The following is a 19188-nucleotide window of genomic DNA, read 5'->3' as shown; positions in this document are numbered from 1 at the left end:
GCTACTTACCCATCCAGGAACCCAGAACAGCAGGAGAAAGAGCTCTCCCAGTGCTGTCCACTTCTGGCATGGCACCTCAAGGCAGCAGAGCCTGCAGAAAGCTTGACCCCTGGCCCCTTTCTGAAAGTAAATGTGGGAAATTCAAATTATGTAATTATCAAATAAGGTGAATTATGTATTCCCTTCTACAAAATTCCAAAGGATTCATAAACTCCAAAGATTACTCATTGAAAAACTTAATTTCTGCAAAGAAAAAAAGGAAGGGAGGAAGGAAAGATGGTAAGGAAGGAAGAAAGGGAGGGAGAAGGAAGGAAGAGACCGTGAAACCTTTAGTGTCCTGGTAAGGAAACCTGAAGACTACTTACTCTGATGTGCTTTCACCCTAAGGTTTAGAAATATACACTCTCATTATAGGCTTTCAACATGTCAAAGAGTGCTATCAAATACATTTAATGGAAACAAAAAGGATAAAGTCAGTGTACTGATTGGCCAATTTGGATATAACAGAAACCATTAAAGATGTTTTTTTAAAAAACTTACAATTAGTGAACTACAACTGTCAACATAAAACATAACTTACAACTTTTCTGATCTTTGAGGGTTCCAACTCTAGCTTTTGCATAAATTCATTCAATGTAATACATTTTCACTGGCCATCTTTTTATTTTAGTGGTACAGAAAACAGTAGTGCATCTTAGAATGAATGGTTTTTTAGATTCAATGAAATAGCGTATAATATTTTTATGCAGTAAGTCTTTTTCAGAGGTTCCTAAAATAAATTTTATTAAGATCAGTCCTCAAAACCAGTAGTACTCAACAACACCTTGAGGGAATCTGAAACACCAGAAAATCATACAGCTCACAGCCTCCACGTCTAGGCAGCAGCACACCCGGAGAGCTACGAATGGTTTCACTATTTCTCTAGGAAAGGTTTGGAAGCTTCTGCTTTAAGCAACATACAACACACAGGTATTGGATATTGGCGCACCTCCTTCCTGATGTGCTATTTAAGAAGTGGCTAAATCCTAGAGAGTACATTATGTATACGCTCAGTTCACCAACATCATTGCTTCGAATATGTACTTTGTGCACTGACAGTTTAACCACTCTCAGTTTTTCATACCAGGCCAATTCCCCAGATATAGTTGAAAGAACATTCATAAAGGAGGGCAACAACTGGGAGCAAAAAAAGAGGTGCCTTAAGAACTTGGAAGAAAAAGTAATTAACCAACCCCCCTGAAAGCTGAAGTATGAAATCCACAATCGGTCTTAACAGAGGATGGCCCTCGACTCTGAGCACAACCTATCAGATGAGACAAGTGGTGAAAAAGGAGCCCTTGCCCTAGGCATCAGCTGGCCAGGTGACAGTGTAGCCTGGAGCCTACCGCAAGACAGCATCACGATATGCAGTACGCACTCAAATCACCCACTGGCACCTGGCTGCCCTGCTCCCCAGGCACAATTCCCCACATGCTTCCGAGCAGCTACAGAGTAAATTCCTCTTCCCTTTGTGAATTTTTCTCTCTAGAAAAAAGCACAGTAGCTGGTACAGGGTAGGCCTTCCACAAATATTAGTGATCAGCTGCACCACTGTCATCTCAACAAAGAAGTTGCATAAGGTAAACTTTTCCAGATCCTGTAAGAGTAAAAAATGCACCGAGGAAAAAAATGCTGGTTCCACATGCCTTTCCATCCCAGCTTCATGTAAAAGTAAAAGGTGCTTAAGGTACTTTTGGTCTTATATGACTTTCTAGCCAATGGTCTTCAATCTGTGCTCTGCAGGGCAGGAAGACAGGGAGAAAGGACAGGAAGAAATGCTAATTTGGAAATTTTTGCAATACCCTCTCCTCCTTTAATCAGATAATTCTACCTGTGTTATATATTTTTGTACTTCTGTTAGAAATTTTGCTTAAACACAGATTTCCACAGGAGAAAAGCTTAGGCTCCATTAACATGGTCCTAACATCGTAATCATAAGTAAAATATCATTTCCTAATTGCATTCATATCCTAAGACTGCCTTCACAAACTGGGTGAATCAGAACAACGGAAATGTATTATGTGTTAGTAGCCAGATGTCCAAAACCCAAGTTGTCAACAGGGCCGCACTCCCTCTGAAGGCTCTAGGGAGGATCATTCTTTTTTCTGGTGGTTGCCAGAAATCCTTGCTGTCCCTTAGTTTGTGTCAGCATAATTCTAATCTCTGCCTCCATCTTCACAGAGCAATCTTCCCTCTGGGCATATCTGTCTCTGTGCCTCTTCTTGTAAGGATATCATTCATATTGCACTTAAGACCCTCCCTCATCCAGTATGACCTCATCTTAACTAATTATACCTGCAGAGACCCTATATCTAAAGAAAGTCACATCCTGGGGTTCCAGATGGACATAAATAACTTTAGAAGGTATAATACACTTTGTCTACTGTCAATAGTCAACACAGTAAAATTTGTAATACATTCTAAAATTATTTAAAAGCATGACTTATTTTTAAATGGTTATTATTCTTATAAAGTCTGTATTGACTTACATTACATATTCAAAGACAAAATATCTACAATTGATAAAGGATTCTAACACTTAAGCTTCGAATAAAGGGAATTTCTATCATTCCTTCATCAAACAATAACAATTCCTATCAGGAGCTCCAAACCTGTAACCCTTAAGCCCATGGGAGTGTGGGGTTTGGCTGTACCTAGAATCTGAGTCCATACATACCCTAAGCATCATATGAATAATTATATATATATATATACTTTAAACATAAATATTATTGTAGTTCATAAAATATAATTTAAGATATTAAATAAATATCTTACTGAATCAGTAACAGCTTTTTGTCATTATGTATTTCCTCAATAAGATGCCAGAAAAATAAAAACTGTTACCTTAGGCCTTTCCAAGAGAACCAAAGAAAAGTAAATTCATCTGATGGATCAATTTTAATCTAGCAATTGGCAAATACCAAATAAATGATGATGATTCATGCTGGCTATGTTACAAAGAAACAGGCATCCTCATTGACTGCCCGTAAGACAAGATACAGTGGTACAAACGTTATGGAAAGCCAAATCTGATATTGGAGACCAGGATCCTTAAAAAGCACATATGCTCTTTTAAGCCAGGAATTCCACTTCTAGAAATGTGCACAGATAGTTCACTCAAGAATGTCCATCTCAGAGTTCTCTGCACTGGGGGAAAAAAAAATACTAAAATCAGTATAGGGATTGGTTAAATTGCATGGCCTCCATACAGTTAACAATGTTTAGTCAATTGAAATATAGATTTTCAACCCAGGTTAAGTGTTTAAATTAGAAACAGGTCCCTGATGTCCTCCAGGTGTCTATATGGCTTGCTCCCTCACTTTCTTCAGCCATTTACTACAATGTCACCATCTCACTGAGACCTTCCTTGGCTATTTTATTTAAACTGCAATCCAGTCCCCTCTGCCACACACAGATGCACTTTGTGCCCTTTCTCTGTTTTTCTCCTTAGCACACATCACCATCCAACACTATACATTTTACCTGTCTGTCTTGCTTACTATCGCTGGAACGACATGGGCAGTTATACTGCATGGGTTTGTTCACTGCTGTTGTTCAGCACCCACAATATGCCTGGCATGCGAGCAGCATTCAATAAATACTGCTGAATCACTAACAGTATAACTAACTGAGAAAGCAGGTTATATCAGCATATACTATTAGGTTGGTGCAAGAGTAATTGCGGCTTTTGCCATTACTTTCAGTAACAAAAACCACAATTACTTTTGCACCAACCTAATACATAAACTTATTTTTGTATTTCTCTAAGAGGAAAAGTAAATATATGCATACAAAGAAAAGAGGTCTAGAGAGACCAAGGTTTAACAGTTAATAGATCTGATTCACAGGATTACAAAATTTGTTGGTGACGGTCTTTTTAAATGGGGAGGATTTAGGGGGCGTAACTCCATGTATGTTCTAATTTGTCTTAGCATATTGAATCTGTAATAAGTTGGGGGGTGGGGGTGTTGTTTTAATTTCAAACCTAAGAGTCACATGCAAAAGAAGGCCAGTGAATCACAGTTGGACAGCACAATCCTTGAGACTGGAGCCGTGGTTCTCAAAGGCATTCCTAGCAACAGAACCCTTGCAAAGAAACTGAAACCAGGTCCCCCGAAATCTGGGGGTACAGTCTGCAGCAAACTCAAACTTCTTAGAAGTCTCCCAATTGATCTTAAAAATTAAAGCAAATACTGCATTCTACTAAATAATTTATCTGTCTTTGTCCTATCATAAAATGTATTATATTATTTACCAGTTAAATTATTTAACATTTTCCCAAAGCCTTTGTGTTGATTTTGCAGACAAAGAAGATGCTCTATGTATTCCCTACCCACTACAACTACTCGTTTGAGAAGCACAGTGCCAGGGTGCTTAGATGTTTCCAGAATACATACTGGCTTAATCCACCACCAAGTTCTTACTGAAAACCTTAACTTGTGTGTCCCAAATTTATGAAAGATTACTGTGAAAACGTCAGTGAAATAAAGTCACCTGTTTTGTAAACATATATGCATATAAAATATATATAAATGAAACGATCTTAGTAAGTTCCTCAAAGTCATGCTGTAACTCTCCCCACTCAAAGATAGTTTTAAATAATGATTAGGCAAATAAATCCTGTTTGGTACTAGTTATTTTTTTTTAAGTATCAAATGCTTTTCCCTAATCTGAAACCCTAATTCAGTAACGAATGGATATGCCTCTATCTTTGGCTAAAACATTTAACAGGGCTTAGTTAGTTCAATTCTACAAATACTTCTTAATCATATACTCTGCACAAGGTAATGCATAAGTGCTTTAAGACATTTCATCCTTTATTTAATTGGAATATGAAGGCTATTTATTTTATTACAAACATGTTTTCACACTTTTAAAACGCCAAAGATTATTTCTTGCTGTTTTGTTTTTCCACAATTGAAATGGATCTCAGAGTCCCTCATTTCAGTTTACAAGGCTAAGGCTCTAACAAGGCAACTAAAGGGACTTAAGGTCCCAAGCTAGAAGCAAAGACAGTCTCTGAGACCCCCATCTCTTGAATGTCCTGTCAGAGCTCTCTTTACCATGTCTTACATGAGATCATACATCTCATCAGTGTACCTTTTAACACTACTGGAAACACATTTCTATTTATCCATAAAATGAATCAACTGCACTTTTTTTTTTTTTTTTTTTTGAGACAGAGTCTGGCTCTGTCGCCCAGGTTGGAGTACAGTAACGCGATCTCGGCTCACTGCAAGCTCTGCCTCCCGGGTTCACGCCATTCTCCTGCCTCAGCCTCCTGAGTAGCTGGGACTACAGGCGCCCGCCGCCATGCTGTGCTAATTTTTTTGTATTTTTAGTAGAGATGGGGTTTCACAGTGTTAGCCAGGATGGTCTCGATCTCCTCACCTCATGATCTGCCCGCCTCCGCCTCCCAAAGTGCTGGGATTACAGGCGTGAGCCACCGCGCCCGGCCCCAATTGCACATTTTTAAGGTCCACATAATTAACAAATCAGCAAGTTCTATTTATGTTTTTATGCGGATCTATACGTCTATAAGGTTAAGTGTAGACATACACTGATACATTTAGCAAGATAAATTTAGTTTGAAAACACTTTTTTTCAAGTGACAGGTTTTTGTCTGATAGCTTTGAATAAGTCCAATATTTTAAAAACCTATTGACTGTGCATTTTAAATATCTGGCAAATCAAATAAATTACAGCAGGTACAAATTAAGCCAACTTAATACGCTTTCTGCTACACTTCTTACAGTTTGTGATATTTATACATATTCACATTTTGTGTTAAAAAGGGAACACTGATTCCTTAACAACATCTAATTTTCCACAGCGAGACATTAAAATAACCACCTGCTTTGACCATAGTCAATCATTCTATTTTTAGCAGCGGACTTTTCTTTACCAAAAGTAATGCATACATTTCCAAATCAGCTTGAAATGCTGGTTCCCATGCCAGGCATAATGACAGGCCCTCTAATTATATCAATCCAGGAAGTTCACTCAACTTACAAAAGGTAAAAGATTCATCATATAAAAATCATTCTGCTTCCCCCAATAGAGCACTATGTAAAGACTAATTTTAGTAATAGCAGCAAATTGATTAAAAGTTCAAGTTTCCTATTTAAATTCCTGCTTTTTCTCCTACATAAAAGAATTTTTGCAGGCATTGTCACCATTCTATTTGTGACAAGGCTTGTGATATGTCTAGCATTATAGGTATTCAATTAAGAACTATTATCATAGCACTAAGCAACAGGGCTGGGCTTCTGAAACAGGTAAGAGGAAGTAATGGAGACCTAGAGAGGACACAGGACATAGTTCTGGAGATTCTGGGGGGAAAAAACAAGTAGTTCAACTAGTATGTAATAGACTCCCTTCGTATGCTTAAACATAGACCATTGGTTTATTAGAAGGCAGAATATGCATGACTTTCCATATTTATAAATCAAGGAGTCTTACAAGTAGAAAGATAATCCTCAAGAATGTAAACAATTCTTGGCATTATCCCTCCATCTGTAAACTAACTGCAGTTATGGGTACACAGCTAGGGAACAGCTCACGATATAATGAGATGGATTTCATAAGGTACCATTATGCACGCTGATACTTCTGATGCACTGGATCATTTTACTTCTTCACGCTGCAGATGCTTCTGGAAAGCAGATGCAGCCTCCTGCTCCTTTCCTAAGTCTTCAAAATTGCCTTCTCTCCCACTGTAGGAGAGGACCACGCTTCAGTTCCAGGAAACCCCAAGAGAAATGGAGAGACGAGCCTCTAGGGAGCAGAACTAGAATACCACAGGCTCCTGCATTTAGACAGGAAGACAGACAGAATGGGACTAGGAGCTGAGCAAGACCTGGCGATGTAGACGGCAACTTAGCCTTGACGTTGGAGGTGCAGAAAGTGCTGCCCCCCACCCGCCAGACCAATCTGCCTGCCAGAAGTATCTGCTTGGGGGATGAGGGTGTAAATTGATAAGGTTTTGATGAACAGACTCTACTTCCCTAAGTTGTAAGGTCATGAAAAACACGAAGGGAGATTCTTGGTTACAGAAGAGCGAAAATACAAAGGCAGGGGCGGAGCACACGTGAATTTAGGGCACGCATCCCGGAGAAGCGACCTCTTGGATCTGCACCTGTCGTAGCAGATGCGCGCATCCCCAGCCACAGGCGCCGCGAGAAAAAAATATTTCCCCGAGAGGCTACTCTATTTGTGTCATAACTTAGGATACCCCACGTTGCAGGGTAGAAAGGATTTCCTCCGGTCGTTCTTCCAGACCCTTCTCACGTTGAAGACGGCCGCGGGCCTTGCGCCAAGCTGGACGAATAAAATACACGGTGAAGAGAGCGGGGCCGCGCAGTGATGGGCTTCCCGCCAGCTGACCCCACCCGCAGGCCCTACAGTCACCTGAACCCAAAGGCCCTGGCGCGCCCCCGGGCCGCGCCACCGCCCCTGCTGGGCCCGCGCAGCGTCTGGAAGCCGAGCCAGTGCTGCTGCATGATCCGACCGCGTCCAGTCGCCATGGAGACAAGTTCACCACAGAACCGCGCCAGGACTCAAACGAAGAGCGCACGCGCCGCCCCACGCCCGCACGTCGCCACACCGCTTATGCGCATGCGCACGTGGGCAAACGAACGGATACCCTGGCGCGTGCGCAGACGGCACCGCGCCCCACACCCGCTCACGGACCGGGCTTCTAGAAACTTCTGGGCCCCGGCTTCTTTCACCATCCCTAACATTCTGCCGCCAAGGGCGCCAAGCCAAGTTCGCGGCTTAACCATTTAGGAAACCCGCGCCTACTTTGCAGCGGCCTCGTTCATCCCCACTTGCTAACTCTTTATTGTCCAGTTTTTCTGAAAACACAGTGAAACGCAAAAACTAAACCATTTGCCCACGCGGAATGGCAAGATCACAGTCAGAGGGGGTATTTCCCACTGTGCACAGTCCTCTCTATAAGGATCAGGAGAACACGTAGATTGTAACTGCTAATTTGGCTTTTCCAAGTCCCGCCTGAACCACGTAGGGTCGGTGGTACCAATTCCCAGACCAACGTCCCACTTTCCCGCCGCTCCAAGGACGCGCAGCGTCTGCGCAGGCGCTGGGCGCGGAGGCGTCTGGGGGCGCGGGAAGGGCCTGCGCCGTGCTCTGGCCGCCTTGAATTGTGGGAGATGTAGTCTCTTTTGCGCGCCTCATTGCCGCATCCAAGTTAAGAGCGAGGTTTTCAAACTACTATTCCCAGGAAGACGGGGGGTTTCCCAGGTGACTTTGCGAAGGCATGGCGGGGACACTGGGAATGTCAGCCCCGAAGGTAATCAGAGCATGTTAATTCAAATAGAAGACAAAACGGAAGGTAGACATCAGGTTCTCCCTCGAGACTTTTCGTTTTCATTTACGCTGCGGAAACTGACGTTTTTGCCTAACACGCCATGTAATGTAAACGTATAGGCTTGAGTACATGTCCGGCCGCATGTGTAGTGAACCCTAAAGCTTTCCTAATTGTAGTTAGCATCGTCCCTAAGCGGAACGATTTTCTGTGAACATGATTTGTACTTTTCTACGAGCCGTGCAGTATACGGAGAAGCTGCACAGGTCCTCGGCAAAGCGATTGCTTTTGCCACACATCATGCTTAACAAAGCCTGCTTGAAGACTGAGTCCAGTTTGAGATATGGGCTTCAATATCAAAAGAAAACGGTGCGACCTAGATGTATTCTTGGAGTCACCCAGAAAACCATCTGGACGCAGGGACCGAGCCCCCGAAAAGCAAAGGAGGATAGCAGCAAACAAGTGTCTGTGCACAGGAGTCAGAGAGGGGGAACCGCCGTCCCAACATCACAAAAAGGTAAAAAGGAGTATTTTAATGATTGGTCTTTCAACAGGCATGACAAGAGCTGCCAATGCCCTTTTACACCAAGTTCACTGCTAAAGGTGAAAAAGCAATTCACATGAATTTTTAAAAACCGTTTAAACATAACTTAGAACTAGAACATATAGACCTACAGTTTTCTTCACAGATTGGAACTCAGATTTGAAAGTTAATCTTGAATTTGATACAACTTTTTTCATTATGTCTGGGAAATTTTTCTCAAGTTGTATTGGCTCTGTTACATATAATAAAGAGTAATTGGATAGGATAAAAAGAGAGAGAGAGAGAGATATTATTGACTCATAACCGGTAGGGAAAACTTTCACATGTTACCTGCAATAATAGAAAAACATAAAATAGGGAGGATGGAATGTAATTTGTCAGGGAAAGTCAGAGATGTGTTCACAGATATTTTAAGATTTTTTTTTTAATTTCTTCATTTCGCATGTGATTTGTAGGAAAAAAAGACAAAGCAATTTAGACCCCCATGATTATACCACACGAAGATGACTATTTTTAACATTTTACACTTTCATACAAATACCTTTTAATAATTTTTAACCCAAAAAATTGAATCATATTCTACCAATTGTTTTAGAATCTGCTGACTATGCCGAAAACCTAGTTTTTCATTCATACTAGTTCAGCACGAAGGAACAACCTGTATGCAGAGGTGAAAGGCATAGAAGTGGCAAACAGCATGTGCGTCAGGTCATCTGGCTCAGGCAACAGTGCTCCTGCTTGCACTGCACACCAGACCTGCTTAGGGACCCCTTCCTTCATCTGCACCCCATTCAGAGGTGACAGTCCTCCTTGTTGCTGAGTGAATGGATGGGAGCAACATTCCCAAATATGGAATATGCTGCGTCCAGAATTCAAAGAGGCCTATGAAGCATTGTGGTAGGAGGTATAGGGTGCAACAATTGTCTTTTACTTGGAAGGGCATGTCCTGGTACGCCCCAGTGTAGCCCCACGAGGTCGGCTCATGTGTTGATGAGCCTCTGCATCTTTGTTGGACCCACCTCTCACACTTGCAGCTTGTCTGACCAAGCCTTGTAACACACTTGCCACTTGTTACTTATGGGCTCTAACATGATGGCATAAGTATAGAAAATGTGATATTCTGCTGAATGTCCAGAACAGCATTATTCAAATAAAACTTTCTGCATAGAGATGTCCTATATCTGTGCTGTCCATTTGGGTAGTTCTGGCCACTTGTAGCTATTTTGAGCACTTGAAATGTTGCTAAAATATGTGACTGAAGAACTGAATTGATTTAACTTTAATTAATTTAAAATTGAACTGAAATAGCCATGAGTGGCGAGTGGCTACTGTATTAGACAGCCCAGGTCCAGAAGGTTTCGGTCCCTTAAGACTGTTATGACAGAGGGTGAGAGAATTAGCAAATCCTGGGCAGGATCATAAACATACACTGTTATTATCTGTTTCATGTTACTACAGACTACTGCTGCTGCTGCTTCTGAATAGAAGGCATTCTTCAAATCAATGGCCAATACCATGAGATTGTGTTAATGCATTCCCCTGTAAAGTTACCATATGTGGTATTACATGTGTACCCTGGCTGCCACTTGGTTGAGTTTGCAGTTAACCACTGTCATTCTCCAGCACCTATTTGTGTTTTGTAAAGGAAGAAAGGAAGACTGGTAAATTACAAGGGACTGTGATGAGGATCACCATTCCGGCATCTAAGGTCTCTAAGAATACTCTGCCATTCCCCATAGATGTGATATCATTTTTAATTTATTATCTTGGTCAGTAAAATGGCAGTTTCAGAGGCTTCCATTTGACTTTTCCCACTGTGATAGCTCTTAACCCACTTCCAAAGGAACTAAAGTGGGAGTTATTGTTGCCAGTTACTCAGTACATCCCTTCGATTTATACATTTGGAAATCACAGAAATTATTACCAGGTAAGTCCCTGGACCCACCTGTGAGCTTCTTACATCCCAGTGAGGCGGGGCGGTCAGGGGGTCATCATGACTCTTTGGGTCCTTGGGTATCACTGTCAGCACAGACTGTGTCCAAATTGATAACTATAGGTCCTTTTGGTGAAGGACGGGGGGAGTCAATTACATATGCTTTCCTTCAGTAAATGGGTTCCAGGTCTGAAAACTGATTCAGGTCCAGAAACTGGGGCAATGTTCAGGACTTTGCATTAGAGCAGCTGCCTTCAGCCTCAGGAATCATCTGTAGTTAATTTCTCATGACTGTGTAATTCAGAAGTAGCCTTGTCTGCTGCCCTTGTGTCTTCCCCTTGGGAACAGTGTGTTCTAGTCATCAACTCTGTTGCTTTCTGTAGGTCAGACACTCCCGACTGCCACTCCAGCCTTGCCATTAGTTATGATGGTTGCACCCATCTTGGCTTCTGTTTAACACCCCAGCCTGGTCTCTGCTTCAGAATTCTTTCATCTCCATTTCTGTCAGGGCATCCTGCTCTATAAAGATGTAACTGTGGCTTGCTGGTGGCTTTGGTACACAGTGTCCTCCTGTCCCTCCCAAGAACATAGTCAGCTGGTGGGTTTTCGGGCTTTATATCTTATATCTATAGTGGCATCCCCATTCTTGGAGGCTGTTGAGCCTTTCCTCCAGTTTGCCATGGCTGTTCTGTCACTTCTACTTAATGTGGACCATCACTGTCTCAAAGTTTCCAGGAGCAGACCTAGCCAGCTGCATATCAGTTCCCAGGGTGCTTGCCTGGTTGCTAAATTCATCACAGGAGCGTGCCCCATGCTGATCAACTCTCAGCCGGTTTTGTGTTCTGTGCCCTTGACACACCACCCTTAAGAAGCAGTGGTGTCTATGTTCCCCCCACCCCCCAGGAAGGCCTCCTGCTCCTTCCGAGTGTTGTTCCTTCTCATCCTTCTCATGCCCCGTTGTGTTGTAACTTGGCCAGGAGGGGAGGTGGAGAGCCCTCCTGAGGGCAGCACGTATCTTGCTAGGCAGAAGCCCCCACCCACCCCTCGCCCAGTTTCCAAAATGGAGGAAGTGCCCACCTTTACCAGACACTGAGCTGCTGCTTCAGGGCTAGAGGGGTCAGGAGAATCGGGATTCAAGATTTTTTACAACATTGACCTCAAGGGCCCCCTACCCAGCTTTAGGTTCCCTTTCCTCCCAATTCAGGACCCTGGCCTTGGCGTGGGAGGTCTCATGGGCTTGAAATGCCAAACTCCCTGAAGCCCTTATGCCCCAGACCTGACCCACGCATTTTCTATCCTCTGGGTACAATTTGAGTCTTGTTCCTCTGGGGAGGAGGCTCCTGCCCTTGGCACTCACCTTCATTGATGATTAGTTACACACATCATCTCACCGTCCCTCTCCATGGCCCCAGCCACCGCCGTCTGATGTAAGTCCTAAAAATTGCTGATTCCTCCTAAACTCCCAGCATAACAGATCAGCCAGTACGTTCCCTTCCGCCAGCGTTCCATCCCAGGTCCCCATTGGTGAGAGCTGCATCAGCTGCACTACAGCTCTATGGCAGGTGCTGTCAGTACCCCCCTACCACCAGGGACAGGGTCCTCATTGCCAGCCGGTGGCCAGCGAGCCAGCTCCAAAATCCAAATTGAGAGCTGCTTACCACTCCCGGTAGCACCCGTTGTAGGTTGGCTTCCCAGGGAAGTGGGATTTGCATGAGGTTTATCAGGGAGTGCTCTCAGAATACATCTTGAGGGATGAGGGAAGCAGGACTGGGCAGAGGGAGAGGCTGAAGTGCATTTGCAGTTGGGACCTCAGCTGCTGCTCTGGGGACCTCTGGAGCTGAGCTGACCAGTCACTGTCCTACCTAATGTGGGGGCCGAGTCTTGTGCTTCTGCATCAACCAGGCATTGAGTATGGGCTGGTCCAGGGAAGTGCTGTGACCTAAGTGAGGAAGCTCTCTTATGATGGAATGCCCAGAGAGGAGCTCAGCTGACAACTCTCCGCTACCAGTGCTCCCTGCAGCTGGGAGCCCCATACCACAGCACCTACTACAGGAGGGGTAGAGAATTGTGGAAGCAAATAAATGGCATGAGGGTTTTTTGCATAAAAGTATTAGGTCTGATGGGGTTGAGAAAGTTAGACAGTGAGCAGCTTCCACTGGAGGCAGCTATAAAGTAACAAACAAATTTTTTAAGTGTGTAGAATATGGAGAATATTGAGCACAGGGCTTTATATATAACAGATATACAGGAGCTGTTGTTTATCAAATAAGTGGAAAAGACCTGTCAGATACCCTAAGCAAGGCAGGAATGAATTGTTGGAAGGGACAGTCAGAAATCCAGGGTGTTGGGGCCAATGACCTGGTTTGGGTAACAAGGACAAATAAAGATACTTACTACAACTAATTAGTTGTTATTGTGTTCTCAACCTGGGAGTTGATACATAACTGGCAGGTAATATTTATTGAAATGTATTTTGTGACACTGAGAGTGGAATGAGATGTCATCATTGTAGGCCCCAACTCCTGAACCTTGGAAGGGAAATTGGATTTGTGACAATTGTTTGAGTCAGTCCCATGAATTACACAGATTTTGGCAGATGAGGTCTTTTTATTATTTGAATAATGTCTTCTAAGTTGGGAACCTTGCTGAAAACTTGAAGGATTGTGATACGCTAAAGACCACTTTTAAACAAGCGTTGTATTAGCTAAATACTTCTTTTAAATAATGTTGTTTATAAACGTAATAGAAACTTTTTATACAGAAGAGAAAATAACAGCAACATCTGTTAAAATTTTCTTCCAAAAGTTTTTTTCTTAAAAAATTTTTAAAGATTTATATTTCAGAAGTCTGAATTGCTAATGTGGTGAATAAATTAGTCTATAAACATAATGCCAGGAAGTGACTCACTTTCTCAGCATCAGTGAAAAGCATAGTCATAATTGTAATGTTAAGGTAGTGTAATGTTATAGCTCTTTGCATATATATGAAGATACACATAGTAGATATACAGTAGCTGTTGGTAAGTGAAAAAATAGACTCATCTGATACGCTAAGCAAGGCAGGAATGAAATGTTGGGAGGGACAATCAAGAATCTAGGGTGATTGGGGTAATAGGGACAAATAAGCGTACTTGTATATGTATTTCTCTATAATACAAATACATTTATTTATAGCTATACATACGTATATACTCTGTCCCCTGACACTGTCTTTTTTTTTTTGGACGGAGTCTCGCTCTTTCGCCCAGGCCGTAGTGCAGTGGTGCTATCTTGGCTCACTGCAAGCTCCGCCTCCTGGGTTCAGGCCATTCTCCTGCCTCAGCCTCTCAAGTAGCTGGGACTACAGGCACCCGCCACTGCGCCCGGCTAATTTTTTGTATTTTTTGTAGAGACGCGGTTTCACCGTGTTAGCCAGGATGGAGGATGGTCTCGATCTCCTGACCTCGTGATCCGCTGGGATTACAGGTGTGAGCCACCGCTCCCGGCCGCCTGACACTGTCTTGATTGAGTTTCTCTAGCTCTCAGAGTGTCTGTTTAACCCATATGCACATATTTTATTAGTGTGAGAAAACAAATGTCTGGTCTGTGCATCTTCTTCATTTTCTAAGTTTAATTCATAAATCTTTCTGGCCAACCAAATTCCTACTCTGAACACAGTTCTGTTTTTATGCACCAGTCAGTGTGGGGTGGGACTGGCATTTGAGCTAGTTACTGACTGTTAAGAGTTGACACCCATTTTGGTCCATTCAGTCCCTTACCCATTTGGTTGACAAAAGCCAGCACTCTTCCTAATCTGGGAATGTTGCCTAACCTACGGCAGTTGTGGACTGGATCACTTGTTAAAAGGATTTCTTCATTCTAAATTAAAACATAGATTCCCAAGTCCTGCTCTGAGAATTCTACTGAGGCGCTGACACACAGGGAGTTTTCAAAACAGCTGCCCCTGAACACACGCAGACCCTTTGCTTTGATCTGGAGGCTGTTTTTCTCTCGCAAGAAGCGCAAAAGCAGCAGACAAGCATGCCTGCTCCCAGCCAGCACACATAACCCATTGGTGTTTTCTCTTTACAGTGAAAGAAGCCGGAAGAGATTTTGCCTATTTAATAGTGGTGCTTTTTGGAATCAGCATTACAGGTTGCAAACAACAGCAAGTATAAGCCCTTGAATATTTTTTAAGCTGGCCTTTTTATGTTGCCCTTGCTTTGCTTCATCTTTGTTTTCTGTGATTTCAGGTGGCTTGTTTTACACGATTTTCAAAGAACTTTTTTCTTCATCCAGTCCTAGCAAGATATATGGGAGAGCCTTAGAAAAATGCAGATCACATCCTGAGGTTAGTTCTCAAGATTGAGTTACATGAACTCTGATGAGGGGGAGAAAATGTTTGGGAGGAGGAAGTGGGCAGAATTCAAGAACCAGTTCTCACGCTAGTGAAACTGACATAATAATACATAATGGTCATCACTACATTATTAGGTCTTTGTTCTTTAAGAGAACCCAAAACTCAGTATAGAGATGTTTTCATGCTAATTGTACAAGACAGTCATTTTGCTGGTTGTTCATAGATATTAAATTCTTAGAATACACCAAAATATCAAACTCACGGTAAGTTTCTAGTCTTTTTAAAGCCTGACGCATGACCTCATGGTCGTAATGTCATTGCTGACACTTACCGAAAATGTGTCTGTGCAAGCACTCTGCCTAGGGTCTCATTGCATCATCTTTATTCAGTCTCACAAAAACCATTCGTGTTCGGCACTACTTTGTCTTCAGTTTGCAGAAGGGGTGACTGACACTTAAAGAGATTAAGTAACTTCACCAGGATCACTGAGCTAGTAGGTGGGAGAGCCGGAACCTGAATCCAAACAAATCCAAAATTTGCTTCCAAATCTAAGCTCTTAAGCACAGTCTGCCTCTACCCTTCCCTGGGAGGAGTGGACATGGGGAAGCTGCCTTGGTTCTTTGAAGGACCCTGTCAAGAAGGAAGGCTTTAGATGTGGCCTTCCAGTCACACATAGCCAGTGTGGCCTGGGAAGTATCAGATTTCTTACTACCTGATGGAAACCTTCAGCACTGAAAATATTACTCATTGGAATACAACTTCATTCACCTTGAAAGATAACAGCAGGTAATTGTCTGCCATTATCATCATAAACATTAGGGCTGTTCTTCACACAGACCAAGGAGTAACATCATAGCTCGCATTTGCAGCCCCTGAAGAGGAGAAAGATTTGAATCTACAGCGTGCTCAGTATGGAGCCCGGTGCTAATCTTCCCTGGGGCCCTGGCTCTGAATGTTCCACCAGTTTTTCTAATCATGTCAGGGTGGAAACCTCAGAAGCTAATGATCTCTGGCATCTTTCCTTTTAAATCCACTGATTTCTCTTCATTGAGCTCTGGACAGCCAGTGGTAACCATGGAGAAAGAGGCAGGGAGGGTAAAGTATCTCAGAGGTGAAAACCAGGAAATAAGGAAGGTTCCCATAATAGTTATTGGGAATCCAAATTTTATCTGACAAGAAACATGCTTTACAGACTCCGGAAATACCTGTGGGTGGTAACCTTATTAAATGTTAGGACGCATCTCTGGAAAGAGATGAAGAGTTGCTGTTTTATTCACAAACTCAGCCTTTCATAGATTTTTCAGCATTTTTAACAAAAAACTCCACAGAATATACAAAAGTGGGATATTATTAAAGTCATAACTTCATTTGCTGCCTGAAAAAGCTCTGCAAATAACAATTAAACTTTAACAATTTTGTCAACATTTTTTAAGGGGTACCCTTCTCTTTGCTGGGTACTGTGTCTCCTGGAGAAACAAAATCTTAATGGATGTTGACATTTATATGTTTAATAAATTGTTCTATTTGTGCTATACAATTCTGAAATATCATCTTACATATTACTTCTTTTTATCCTGGAAATTGTGATACTGAAGATACCCCACAAACAGACAAAATAAGATAAATTTCATGGAGTTGAGGGTCAAACTTTTTTAGTTTAATATCAAATTTATATTTTTTAGAGGGTTCCACAGTATTTGCATTTTGAATTCAATAAAAACTACATTTCTACTTCATGTGGATTTTCTCATTAGAAATAGTAGATTCACACCTGTAGCTCTGATTTATTTTAAATGTCATTATCTGTTTTCTTTTTCCTCACTGTGTTTAGTAACTTTAAAAATTGTTTGAGCTCATGGTTTTAGTATTAGATGCTATTAATTAATTACATTTCATTAAAAATGTTCATACATTTTATCTTCAAACCATAAGGGGTTAGTAGAGAAACATCTGAACTCTGTTGTTATGTTTGTTTTCTGTAAGGGGAGCAGGAACTGCGTCACGTTAACCTACATTGCCCTGAAACTACAAGTCACACCATAAAGCTAACTGTTATCATCTTTGTGCATGAAATATTTGTTTAAATTATTTATGGGATGATTTTTGTATAATAACTCTTTTTTCAGTTTTCTTATTGGAGTGGTCATTTTTTTATTTGTTTGTTTGTTTTGAGACGGAGTCTCGCTCTGTCACCCAGGCTGGAGTGCAGTGGCACGATCTTGGCTCACTGCAGCCTCTGCCCACTGGGTTCAAGCGATTCTCCTGCCTCAGCTTCCTGAGTTGCTGGGACTACAGATGTGCACCACCACACCCAGCTGATTTTTGTGTTTTTTAGTAGAGACGTAGTTTCACCTAGTTGGCCAGGCTAGTCTTGAACTCCTGACCTTGTGATCCACGTGTCTCGGCCTCCCAAATTGCTGGGATTACAGGCATGAGCCAGGAGTGGTCATTTTTGAAAAGGTCCTAAGCTTACTGATTTTTTTTTTCCTAAAATCATTTGGTTTGTTAAAAATTATTTATTTAGGAAGCTTAAAAAAAAACACAAAATAAAGCACTGTCCTTGTTCTGCAGGTGATCGGTGTCTTTGGTGAGTCTGTTAAAGGCTATGGGGAGGTGACAAGGCGGGGTCGCCGGCAGCATGTCAGGTACTGTGGCTTGAATTCAGAGGAAGCTCTGGGGAGATTTTTAAATGAAAGGAACTTAGACTGATCTTTCGTTTTCTCGACAGTTTCACTGAATATGTAAAAGATGGGCTGAAACACACGCGTGTGAAATTCTACATTGAGGGCTCTGAGCCAGGGAAGCAAGGAACGGTGTATACGGAAGTGAAAGAGGTGTGGGAATCATGGGGCGTGGGGTCAGAGGTTCTGAGCGCAGTGTTATTTAAGTTCTGGAAAGGAAAATAATACCTGGAAACACTACATTTTTTTCAGAACCCAGGAAGTGGTGAATATGATTTTCGATATATATTTGTAGAAATTGAATCTTATCCTAGAAGAACTATTATCATTGAAGATAATCGATCCCAAGATGATTAAAATAATCAAGCAAGCAGGTTTCTGATGGATGTTGAATGGCGCGGACTCGCTACTCCGTTCTTCACAGCTGCCTTCCAGAATGTGTTCAAAAGAAAGACAAGAAGGAGTGTATGGCTTATAAAGTGAGTCTAATACAGTATTTGTTGCATTTAAACAAACTAGACATTTTCTTACGGAAAAATTATGAAAGACAGCATATTAGCATATTTTATGTTCTCCCATTGACTCAATCATGACAATATTTCTGCTTTAACACCATCTTTCATGATTAGAGATGTTTGTTATTGAAAATGTTACACCATGTAAATAAAGGAAATAGATTTTAATATTGTATTCATTTTATATTATAGAACTGCATAATGTCTACAGAATAAAATTAAAACTAACAAGTATGTCATTAGCAGCTGCCCTCCACTTACTTTGGAATCTGACTTGAGATAAACATGTGAAAATGGTTGAGGGCCATAGGGAACCAGATGGTAAATACATTCTTCAAAATTGTGTGAGTTTTAGGAATCTGTCTCATATTTCCCCCTTCATGAATTAAGGGCCTTGTACATAGCGGGAAAAGTACACACTCACAAGTTGGGTAGACCTGGGCACCCACCCCACATTTTCTAGCAGTTGTGTGGTCAAGTGTCCCTGTTGTGTGGGTTGTTAGGATGGCAGTGTGATGAGAGGTAGAAGCCTGGACCATAGAAGGCAGCCATGAAGTGCCCTCATCCCCTTTAGAACTTACTAAAGGGGATGATACTTCTGACTGCCAAAAGAGCATGGGAGTGAATGAGAGACATTCAAATACGTGTGTGAGTCCCCCTTAAATAAAAGGGTGGGGGGGGATTCTATTTTATTTGAAATATTTGCTGGGGATTTGGAAAAAAGTGACCTTCACTTACAAGATCCCAATTCCATATCTATGTAAGTGCTATGTGCATTGGGAGGGGTCTAGAACCATGTTTATCTGCGG

General features: G+C 42.0%; 2 protein-coding genes across 4 annotated transcripts in view; one reads left to right on the top strand and one right to left on the bottom strand.

Annotated features, from left to right (window-relative positions):
* Nucleotides 1-7615, bottom strand: part of FBXO15 (F-box protein 15) — a 76590-nt gene extending 68975 nt beyond the window's left edge. The window contains exons 1-3 of one of the 3 annotated variants that reach the window (XM_055296531.2): nucleotides 7453-7481; nucleotides 7277-7362; nucleotides 10-120 (exon numbers count right to left, since the gene is read on the bottom strand). Coding sequence is in view for 2 of the 3 variants with exons in the window: in XM_055296522.2 (XP_055152497.1) it covers nucleotides 10-120; nucleotides 7453-7568 (227 nt within the window). In the remaining variant the exon portion in view is untranslated. Of the gene's footprint in view, nucleotides 1-9; nucleotides 121-7276; nucleotides 7363-7452 lie in introns of all 3 variants that reach the window. The other 2 variants (XM_055296522.2, XM_055296541.2) reach the window with 2 other exon arrangements.
* A 632-nt stretch (nucleotides 7616-8247) lies between these two features.
* Nucleotides 8248-18547, top strand: TIMM21 (translocase of inner mitochondrial membrane 21). Its single transcript, XM_055296507.2, has 6 exons — nucleotides 8248-8885; nucleotides 14916-14978; nucleotides 15077-15174; nucleotides 17755-17828; nucleotides 17912-18017; nucleotides 18117-18547. Exons 1-6 carry the CDS (start codon nucleotides 8585-8587, stop codon nucleotides 18219-18221), a joined length of 747 nt encoding a protein of 248 aa, XP_055152482.1. The 5' UTR covers nucleotides 8248-8584; the 3' UTR covers nucleotides 18222-18547.
* Nucleotides 18548-19188: the final 641 nt, after the last annotated feature.

This window comes from Symphalangus syndactylus, chromosome 1 (assembly GCF_028878055.3).
Source record: "Symphalangus syndactylus isolate Jambi chromosome 1, NHGRI_mSymSyn1-v2.1_pri, whole genome shotgun sequence".
NCBI lineage: Eukaryota > Metazoa > Chordata > Mammalia > Primates > Hylobatidae > Symphalangus > Symphalangus syndactylus.
This window is presented reverse-complemented; position numbering and strand designations above follow the sequence as displayed.